At 32.5% G+C, this 11097-nt stretch overlaps 2 protein-coding genes across 2 annotated transcripts; one reads left to right on the top strand and one right to left on the bottom strand.

Moving 5' to 3' along the window:
• The first annotated feature begins 577 nt into the window (after nt 1–577).
• Nucleotides 578–3424, top strand: LOC108462762 (THO complex subunit 7A-like). Its single transcript, XM_017762674.2, has 3 exons — nt 578–805; nt 1309–1929; nt 3007–3424. Exons 2-3 carry the CDS (start codon nt 1336–1338, stop codon nt 3136–3138), a joined length of 726 nt encoding a protein of 241 aa, XP_017618163.1. The 5' UTR covers nt 578–805; nt 1309–1335; the 3' UTR covers nt 3139–3424.
• Nucleotides 3425–5787: 2363 nt separating this feature from the next.
• On the bottom strand, nt 5788–7273 carry LOC108466125 (transcription factor MYB53-like). Its single transcript, XM_017766485.2, has 4 exons — nt 7232–7273; nt 6873–7151; nt 6111–6801; nt 5788–6022 (listed from the first exon to the last, which is right to left on the bottom strand). Exons 2-4 carry the CDS (start codon nt 7142–7144, stop codon nt 5972–5974), a joined length of 1014 nt encoding a protein of 337 aa, XP_017621974.2. The 5' UTR covers nt 7145–7151; nt 7232–7273; the 3' UTR covers nt 5788–5971.
• Nucleotides 7274–11097: the final 3824 nt, after the last annotated feature.

Below are 11097 nucleotides of genomic sequence, written 5' to 3' on the forward strand. Positions count from 1 at the left end.
AAATTTCTGGTGTGGTATTATTTTGTAGTATATGCCATGCCAACAAAACAATTAAAATAATTAATAATTAATAATTTTTTATTTTACATCTTCAATTAATTTTAGTTTATTTTTTTATTTTTAAAATATAACATAACGAGTTTATTTCATTTTGAGTTTTAAAACTCTTGTTTTCTTTTTAATATTCATTCGTTTCTTGAATATGATTTTCTCTAATATTAATGATATTTTTGTGGAATTGAAGGCTTTGTGAAGACCAGACCATGATTTAAACATGAGGTTCCTCTTAAATTATTCTTGTCATTAACAGAAAATGTAATTTTAGTCCTTATGAAAGTAAAATTTGAACATATTATTTGGCGAAATTGAAGGAACTTAGAATAAATATAATAATTCTTGCCATTAAATTACATGCTACCTGCCACAGGTTAGTCATATATAGCTATGTTTGTTCACTCATAAAAAAACTAACACAATTTGTATTTTGAGTAATTTGTATAGTATTTGGTAAGTTCAGATACCAAAATGGAAAAAAAAAACTTAAGTACCAAATTAAAAAATTTGTCAAGCTTAGATACCAAATATTATATTTAGCCAAAAAAAAAAAAAAACACCAAGAAAACACAACCGAGCCCCGGAGCCCGGATCAAAAGCCGCGTACTTGTCTTAGGGCATATATTCTCTTTCAGTCGAAATTTGAAAGGCAAACCAAAGAAGAATTTTTGTATAAACAAGTTTCTACCGATTTACTCAGCGACAAAATCGTCCTGGTTTTGCTTTTTCTCCCTCAAATCTCTTTGAATTGGTAACCTTTTAGCACTTTCTTTTGCTATAATGATTTATGCTTTCGGATAAATTCCTGCTCATAATTTTACTTTCTGTTCTTTTTTCCCTGAAGAAATTGTTCCAATTTGCTGTAATCAATCATTTTTGTATGATATATAGTTTATATTTTCATTTCATTTCATTTTTATATCTTGTTTAGAAATGTAGCAAGAGATTAAACCTTGCTAAGGAAAAAAAAGAAAGTAAAATTAGGTAAAGAGACGTATAATCTTCCATTTTCGTGTTGGAGAATTTCCTATTGAACTATTGGTTTTGTGTTTCTGCCTTTGAGTGGATCCTTTTGATAGTTGGTTGTTTCATGTTCCCTTCGTTTTCTTTTAATGTTGAGAGTTTAGAGTGATATATGTTTCATTATTGAAGGTAGTGTCATACTTTCTTTGGTAAAATGATGTTTCTTTTCTATCTATTGCGGATATATATGGCATTTTATTTAAAGTAGTTCATGAACTGCTGATATTGCAGGGTTGGGTGAATAAATAGGACATTTAGATGTTGGGGAAAGGAAGGAAAGTGTCTGGTAGAGGAGAGACGGTCACGGCAAATTATGCTTTTGGCCCAGCTGAAGATGATGCTATTATAAAACACAGGCTTCTGACCCGTACAACTACTACGAGAGGCGAACCACCATTGAAGAAACTTCAAAGGAAGTTTACCTCATTTGTGTTAGAGGTTGAAAAAGATGAAGAAAACTATAATGATTGCGCAAAACTTTCCAAGGCTTTCTTACAAGAGTTGTCTACTTTTGAGATTCCTTTACTAAAGAGTAAAGCTGTTATTGATGCAAATCTTAGAGAGAAGGAGAACTTCAATGAGTTAAAAGATGAGATAAATAGGCAGATATCGCTTGTGCAGACTGACATAGAAGAGCTAAAGAAACAACTAGAGGAAAGTAAGATTGAAAGGCAACACAAGGAGGAGTGTGAGGCTATTAGGAAACTGATCTCCGCACAGCCTCCAAGATCTGAGACACAAAAAAGCATAATAGAGATAGAGAAAGAGATTGCGGCATTGGAGGCAGAGAATACTGCTGGTTCAAGGTTGCTGGAGCTTCGGAAAAAACAGTTTGCGTTGCTGCTGCATGTGGTATGTTTAATTCTGCAACTTACATGCAGTTTTCACTGTTTCTGTTCGAAACATGATCGAATTGAAACGGCTTTTGTGATGCTTGAAATTTCTTGTTTGCTAATATATCTTGATTTGAGAATATGATCTCCTGAAATCCTGTCCATGAACACACATTCTTTCTTTCCAGGATATTGTCTCTGTATTTAATCTCTTTTTGAGTCTTATGTATTTCCTAAAACTGTCCTTGCTGCTGGTTTTGTTCTTAGAATTTGATACATGTTTACCTCATTGCCCGGGGTTATCTAGATTCTGAGTTTGTCTGTTTTCTTCTCACAAGATGGAGATGAGACAGCATGTGCTGTCATAAATCTTGGAAAATGGGGACAATTCCATTAAAAGTGGATGGAACTTATTGCTGATTTCTTTCGCTTTCTTTTCTGTACAAAATTTTATTTTTTCTGTGATCTATAAAATACTTTTTTTTCCTTAATATATGCTTTCATGGGAAACTTCAGTTGTTTGAGCTGGATAACCAGATTGCCACTAGGAAATTTCATATTACATTTGTGACGAATGTAGCTTGGTCTTTCTGTTGACAAATGTAACTTCTGCATTGAACTTCTAAGATCATCTATTGACATACTACTTTATTGTTGATCTCGCACATGTCACCTTTATTGGTTCCATATTCCTTAATGACTTGCGTGAACATATTTTGGAATAAAAGGATATGACACCATATTCCTTAATGTCTCGCACGTATACTTTTTTTTTTTTTTTTGCAGAATCTGCCTTATCTCAGTATGTTTTCTTGTTTTAAGTTACAATTTAAATGGAGTGGCATCATATTGTTTTAGTTTTGTGATTGAGCTACTAGCTTGAGATGGATGTGTCACCAATCTCATCTATTGTCCCTGTATGATTTGATTCTGTTATCCTTGATGCAGTGCCTTTCCATGTCTTGCATGATAATGGATAAAATGTAAAACTTGACGGATCTTTGTTCTGCAGTACTCAAAACTGCTTAAAAGACTGGTTGAATCTGTATGATCTGTTACTAAAATTTCTTATCGTGTTACTTTACCTTTAATGCAGGTGGATGAGTTGCAAAATACCATAGAAGAGGATCAGAAGAGTTTGATCGAGGAGATGAGAATGGTGACTGAAGAGCAGAAGAGTGGGATGGAAGATGCCAGTGGGGGCTCTGAAGCCATGGCTGTTGATTAGCTGGGTGCTGCATCCAAGTTTTGCAGTTGTAAGGTTTTGTAAAATCATGATCCTTTCCATCCAAATAGTAGTTTTGAAGTTTTATGTAGTGGAACATCAGAATATTCTTAAAAGTGTTGTTTGTGGCTTTTGAGCTAACATTTGAATTACTAATGGTCCACAATCGGAGTAGGATGTGGATAGTTGGCTTGATACTGCTTTGTTACTAATTGATCAATCTTTCTTTTAGTCTCATGATACTCTTTTAAACAGAAATAATGAAACTAGTGAGTTATTTATTTTTAAATTTCGATTTGCCAGTATATAGGGACTTAAAACTCAGTGAACACTTTATTTGGTTGTGTCAGCAAGATCTTGTATTTTGATGATCTTCAAATTGTATCATGTTTGATATTGTGAATGGTCTGTTTAGGGTGATCGAAAGCTCCCTTTGCTTAACTGGCTAGTACATTGGCTTCCAGCTTTATATATAAACTTTGTCCAATATCTTATAGCTTTTGCAATTGCAATTTGGAATCTTTATTTAAGCTTAAGGTAATTCCTGTGTAGCGGGCCTTGTGGGGGGAAGGTGAGTGGACTTTGCCTGCACCAATTAGATACAATTCCTTCCCAAACTGTAGAACCAAAACGTAGCACCTCCTAATACAAATTTATAGTTTTGACTTTTGATACTGTGTATATACATATTTAAAAGAAAGAATATAAATGGAAATGTTGTATCTATATTTTGTAAAAGAAAGAATATAAATGGAAATGTTGTATCTATATTTTGTATCCCTTTAAACCATTATACGCATTATACACATTCAAATATGCATTCCTTTAAAACCATTATACGCATTATACACATTCAAATATGCATTCCTTTAAACCATGGGTGTGGTGTGGTTATTCTTCATTTCTATCTCTTAATTATGTGATTGGAGGGTCGATCCCCATTCATGGAAATGAAGTATATTTTATGGTCAATCGTTTTTCTTTCTGTAGAGCACTCGGGACGAGGGGATTAGTCATTGTTACCAACTGTAAATATCCTGGTTACAACAAAAAATATGCATTCCTTTGATGTTAAATTTAATCACATTCAACGTGTTTGAGACAGCATAGTATATATCAAAGTTTTAGGAGTAAATAATCAGAATTGAATATCTAGTGGTAGTAACTAATTCACCTATTGTGAACAAAACCATGACATGTTTACAAACAATTTTGCACATTGGTGTGGACCTAAGTAATAGTTGTACGCCAAGAATGGTGTCATATCCTTATAGAAGTATTATCCATACAAAACGAGACATTGAAGTTTGATTAATAGCCCTTTTTGTTTCCTTGTCTTTTTTTGCATTGAATCAAACAAGTTACCTCTGCCTCGCTGTAAAATCTTGAAAAATGTATAATAATTACCCATATCATGGGGCGAAAAAGGAAATTTCGTTAAACTTGATTAATTTGACATCATAAAATCTTGTGATTTAGAACTGTTGATCAACATATTTGGCAAAGGTAGGTAAGGGTTGGTTGTTTTCATTAAAGGTCAAATAGGATATACATTTACCTACTAAATATAATGAAATCCCTTCATGGACAAGGTTAGCTTGTCAATAGGGTTTTCTCCCCCAAGCCTCTCTTCTTTCAATCATACTTATCCTTCTGCTTACAAAATCAAACATATTGTTGTGTTTTACTTTTTCATCTTTCCCTTCAATCTTAAGCCAAATAACAGATACAATTAATCTTAAAGTTTGAAATTACTGAAAACCTTCATTATATACACCCAACGTTTTCAACATCAGTAAAGAAGTTACATGTCAGCTTCTTGTGATCCCCTCTCATTTCACCACACTTCATTGTTCTAGAAAAAAATAGACTATTAGGTTTTGGATAGCTTGCTGTTAAAGCGAGGACGAAGTTAAAAAAATTACTTTAGGAATTATAAATTATTGAGAGGTCAAAGTATAATTTTATCGTTGTATTAATATGTAATTTCATAAAAATATAAGGAATTAAATAATAAAATCTACCACTTTTTTAGGGGTCCCTTTGTTAAAGGTTTGCATAAATTTGATTCTATTGAATTCACACAAGATAGTTGGGAGTATTCAAGGATCAAATGTTCATTTCAACGTAAATCCTTTGCTATTACACCACAGGCTTCAATAGTTAATAATGATAAAATATGAATTTTGTATTAAAAAGGAAATAGTCTTACCTAATGAGTAACAAATAGTCTTGACTTTTTATCATGAGACAGATATAACAATCTACTAGTTTAGCAACAATATGGTTTTATAATTCATTTTTGGGTGCACTTTACATGTAATATAATTAAATTTCAATTAGGTCATCGTTCATGATCTTCATTAGATTGAGACATTTGTAAGCATTGGTGTTTGGGTTTGTGAGTGTGTAATATTAATACAAGTTTGACATGAGTTTGTCCCCCTCTCCAATAAGGTCAAACCCCATTTTCTATTTGGAGAAAAAAAATTTAAGTCTTTTTCACTCATTTCGTGTCTAAGACTATCTACAACTAACTTGTTTTATATTCATGGATCCACCCTGTGGTCCTCTTGTTTCTTTCTCTAATTGACATAATTTACCAAAAAATGAAAGCGTGCATCACTTGTTCAATGGATTGCACAGAGAATAATGCTTCAATCCAAGTTTATTACTGAAATGAAATCAAGCAAATTCAAACTAACCAAGAACATGAATATTATTACATGGAACTTCGTTTGTTCTTTACACAATGGCACCTGGCCTGTATATTTTTGTTCTTTCTGTTTAAATCTAGTGAAAAACCAAGTGTTACTAAATCAAACTCCTGACGTATTCAATCCCAAAGCTCCTTTAAGAGAAGGGCCATGTCTGAGATGATGCCTGGCTGCAAATCAACAAAAATGACTCATAAATAAATGAAGAAATTGTATATACAGATATAGTTTAAAGAAAAGATAATAATTTATTCTTACTCTTATGATATCTCTCCAGTAAGAGTCACTTTCTTCATCATCCATAAGATCTCCCCAACCTTCAAAGGTGGTTGAAGTAGATGAAGGGTTAGATATATTAATTGGGTTGATATTCTTGTTTTCGGTTTGGGGTCGACGTTCGGGTGAGGCCGGAACTAATGCCGGAAGCTGCGATTGAGTTAAAAGTGGTGGAATATTAGCAGGAGATAGGGATGAGAATTGATGGTTGTTGGAGTCTTCCATTGGCTGGTTATGATATTCAGTAACCTCCGGTTGATGTTGTTGTGGAGCTTCCAAGTTGAGAAGATTTGACTGTAATTGAGTAAGTTCTTGCGGAGCAAAACCCAATGAGAGATTACTAAACTGGTGATTTTCCCGGAAAGTTGGTCCTGCTAGAAAGTTGAGTGCTTCCATAGTTGGAGTAGTACCCAGAACTTGAATTATGTTATGCAACGATTGGAGTTTAGCAAGGTGTGCAGCATCCAAAGGAATATTAGTCATCATGAGGTTAGTAAAGTTTGCAGCAGCAAGCAACTGAGGCAGGTTGGGTAGAATGTTGAGATCAGTTCTTGGTCTGTGAGTCACTGGATCAATTCCCATTTGAAATAGCTTCTTCCTCAGATGAGTGTTCCAGAAATTCTTAATTTCATTATCTGTTCTTCCAGGGAGATGAGTTGCTATTGCAGACCACCTGCCAAGTATATAATATAATATAATACCCAATTAGGGTTTTTAAACAAGTATAAAACAGAGAGTTTATACTTATTGCCAAGAGAAGCATGAAGGTTGATAATGGTGTGTTCTTCTTCCTCGGAAAACCTTCCTCGTTTAATATCAGGCCTGAGATAATTAGTCCATCTAAGCCTGCAACTCTTCCCACACCTGTTCAATCCAGCAAGCTTAGGAAGTGCTCTCCAGCTTCCATGCCCATGTCTCTGAATGTAATCTACAAGAATCCGGTCTTCCTCAGGCGTCCAAGGCCCCTTTTTCAGGCCATTTTCATCACGACTACAAGGCGGTGGTCTCCCCATCATCCCTTACCTGCAATATCCAAACCACCATTTATATGATCACAAAACATCGAATCAAGAAATTACAAGGATTAATGGAAGGATTGAAACCTTTGATTGGATTAGGAGAAATAGTTAGCAGTTGAAATGTGAGTGAATGGAGCTTCTTTATATAGTGTGTGGATCGGTATCTGCTAAGGAAATTGAACACAAAAGTCTATTCAAGGGGTATAATACAAGTATTTGGCTTTTAAGATCATATCATACGTCGTATTGATTTTGAAACTATCTCACAAAAATTACTAAGCTATCCTTGTCTACAAAGTTGAATTTTTTTTTTAACAATTCAAAGCATTTCTCAAGTTTTGTAATGAAAATTATAAAATTATACATTTTCTTGTTATAAAATTAATTAATACGAGCCAAGGAAAGAAATTTTTTTTGGAGTAAATCTTAAAATTATACATTAGCTTTAATTCAATATGCAATTTGATACATGAATTTTAATTGGGTCAAATGTATATATATGAAACTTTAATTTTGATTCAATAACACACATTTTAAGAAATATATATATATTAATTTATTTTTATTTTGGATGAATATGATTATTTGTTTACAAAATATATAAACATAAAACGATGTTAGATCAATAATTGTGTTAAGCCGATTCAGTGTTAGCTTGATTGGTATTGGCATTATTGTCAGTGCAAGAGGATATAGGTTCGAAAAGGCGCTAAAGCACATTGTCCTCTTATTTAAGTGTAGAAGATTGGGTTATGAATAGTTCTAGACATTATATAAAAAATAATTGTGTGAATAATTTGTGATAATTAAATAAAATCAAAATTTCAAAAATAAAATTATATGAAATGAAATTATTGTTACTTATAATTTAATAATTATTAAATTATTAAATTATTAAATTAAAATTCAGACACAATAATATTAAAACATATATTTATATGCGAATAATACTTTTTTAAATCGCAGGATTCTTTGTTTTGCTTACCATCAAATTTTAGATTTAATCTTTTACATTTCATCGTATAACTCAATTATATATATATATATATATATATATATATATATAAAAGCATTTATGTAGTTTAGAATTTATTATATAAAAGTTAAAACTATCCACTTTTAACTAAAAATTATTTAATTTATCACTTTAAATTAACAAAAAATAAAAATAAAACCCACATCCAATGTACTAGATTCCATATGCATAATACATACATACCTATTTTCTGGTTTAAAATATTAGTTTCCCACCATTGACTAGGATATTCCTAAATCAAATATGCATGGAAGACATTTATTTTATTTGTTGTTATATATATATATATATATATATATATATATATAGGCTTTATACTTTAAAAACAATTGTTTATAGATGCTAGGTAATCAAAATATAATTCCTTATTTGCTTATAGGTAAATTTAAATGTTTTACTAATATTGAGTAGTGTGTTGAGGGAAAAAAACAGATGAGCTGTGCTTATCAATAAAATAAAATTGATCAGTTATTTTGCTTTAGCTGGGGGAGTATTGCAGGATCGAACTGAAAGATGGATCCTAGGTTATAACAGGTATTTGGGATTTTGTCCTGCTATTGAAGTTGAGTTGTAGGGCATCATGGATGGATTAACGCTTCTTTTGAAGCAGAGTTATGACAATGTGATAATTCAGATTGATAGCATAGAGACATTCCTAGCAATTCAATACCGATCTTGTAATGATTTAGATTCAACTTTTGTTAAGAGAATTCACCAACTTTTATCAAGAATAGGACATTGGGTTATTTGACATATTCTTAGGGAAGACAATGGAGAAGCTGATGGGATCGCTAAATTAGTTCAAGAAAAGAGAGAAGGTCTTCAAGTGTCTAAGGTTCCCCCTTTGGGGGTTTATTTTTATTTTAATGTAGTCCTTGCAGTTTTTTTTTGGTCTTTTCACCAAAAAAAAATCTTGATAACAAGAAGGGTAATTGTTCAGATTAGGACTCAACTTTTTAGAGGTTGCTCACATAAGGGCCAAACCTTTCAAAATGATCAAATAAAGGATTAACTTTTACAGAAGTGCTTAAATAAGGGCTTTTTACGCACTTTGGCCCAATTTGTAGAAAAAAATAGGTAAATACTGACATGTTTAGATAAAATAGATAACAATCGAATCAGATATAACTTGAAAAGAAAAGAAATAGTTAGAACATAAATTGATACATGATATACTACATTCCGAAAGCCCTTATTCAAGCACTTTTGAAAAGGTTTGATCCTTATTTGAACACTTTCGAAAAGGTTAGGCAATTCTTTGACCTTTTTTAGTGGTTTGGCCATCATTTGAGCAATTTTATAAATGTTAGGGCCTTATATGTCTATTTTGAAAATTTTGATCCTTATGTGAGCAATGCTTTGTCGCAATTCGGTGTAGCAGATTAAACTAGTTTTCACATTTAAGGAGCTTGAATACAAGCATTTTATTATGTTTTAGTTAAGTTTTCTTAGTTTTATTTATATTCAATATAATGTGCAAATTGAGTATTTTTTTGACTTTAAGGGTCGAATGAGGCCTAAGGGAGAGCTAGCGCATTTTGTGTGTGTGTAAGAGACCTTTGGAAGGTGTACTAAACTGATACTAGTCACTATGTCACAACACGGGATGTTCGATGTTGCAACATAGGGAGCAGAATGGAGAAAGCTTAAGACTGCCTTCGATGTCGCGACACAGCCTAAAGGTGCCACGATACACCCCTTAAGATATCACAAGAAGAGTATACTGACTTCTAAGTCGCGACACAGGTCTTGGTGTGTCGCGACATCAACTATGGAACGAGAAATAAATATGAAACATGGACGTTTTGGTCTGCATAATCAAACTTAAAGCTCGAGGACGTCAGCTAACCTAGGGTTAAGGACGAAAACTACTTAAAATCTATAAATAGGCTCATTTGGCACATGTTATGGACATCACTCACTTAGCCTAAATTTTCTTAGTAAATTTAGTTTAGTTTTTTTTTTCATTTTTAGGTTTTAGAATTTATTTCAGTTATTTTTCGTGGTTCACAAGAGATCTGAATTGAGGAAAACTTTCAAACTTTGTGGATTTGCGATTAATATCAATACAATCAAGATCTTTCATATACTCTATATTATCGATTTAATTAGCATGCTTTATTGATTTAATTAGTATGCTTTCTCTTTATATTGATTCTATATTGTCTATGAAAACCATGAGGAACTAATCCCTCTATGGGGGATTAGCGAGTGGAGGTATGATCTATTGACTATTTTGTAGGGTTACTCAACGAATCAACTATTTGGGAAAGGAAGAACGTGAAACAAAACCTAAGCTTGACAACCTCGAGAAGTCATCAAGGTAGAAAGTAACCCAAAATTGGTATGGCCCATTTGTGAACACCTTCACCCCAAGCTAGTCTGGATTGTGAGGTAGGAAGATAAGTAGTATTTGCTGACTTGTTATGTTAGTGGAAGATCGAAAGATCCTGTTACGGTAGTGACTAGTTGATTGACGAGGAACCTAAAACGATAATTGATAAGGATTACCAAAACATCTACCAAAGTGATGGATGGATAGTGTGAAAGTACTTCGACTAGATTCCAACCGATCAAGCTTCCCGATGATCTATAAGAAAGGAAAAACAACTACATAAGCAAATAATGCTTAGTAAGCTCGTATAATCATAAACGTAAACTTACCTATTAGGCTCCGTTTATATATATATGATGCATAATTTCATTATCATGCTCATGAATTCATTAAATCCTATACACATAACAAGTCCCATAAGTTAGTGAGCAAAAAAGGAAACAAATAATCTTATCATGTCATAAAACACATAATAGTAACATATCAAATATACCTTTTACTCACCACATTAACAGTTTACATTAGTCATCCAAATCAAAACATTATGTTAAAATCTTTCATTTCATCTTTCATGCTCAA

Source organism: Gossypium arboreum, chromosome 2, assembly GCF_025698485.1.
Source record: "Gossypium arboreum isolate Shixiya-1 chromosome 2, ASM2569848v2, whole genome shotgun sequence".
Taxonomy (NCBI): domain Eukaryota; kingdom Viridiplantae; phylum Streptophyta; class Magnoliopsida; order Malvales; family Malvaceae; genus Gossypium; species Gossypium arboreum.

Coding starts and splice junctions, on each gene's coding strand:
- LOC108466125 (XM_017766485.2), bottom strand. CDS start 7,144: ATGATGGGGAGACCACCGCCTTGTAGTCGTGATGAAAATGGCCTGAAA. Junction 6,802..6,872: donor CATGCTTCTCTTGGCAATAA/GTATAAACTCTC, acceptor TATACTTGGCAG/GTGGTCTGCAATAGCAACTC. Junction 6,023..6,110: donor ACTGGAGAGATATCATAAGA/GTAAGAATAAAT, acceptor GTTGATTTGCAG/CCAGGCATCATCTCAGACAT.
- LOC108462762 (XM_017762674.2), top strand. CDS start 1,336: ATGTTGGGGAAAGGAAGGAAAGTGTCTGGTAGAGGAGAGACGGTCACG. Junction 1,930..3,006: donor TTGCGTTGCTGCTGCATGTG/GTATGTTTAATT, acceptor CCTTTAATGCAG/GTGGATGAGTTGCAAAATAC.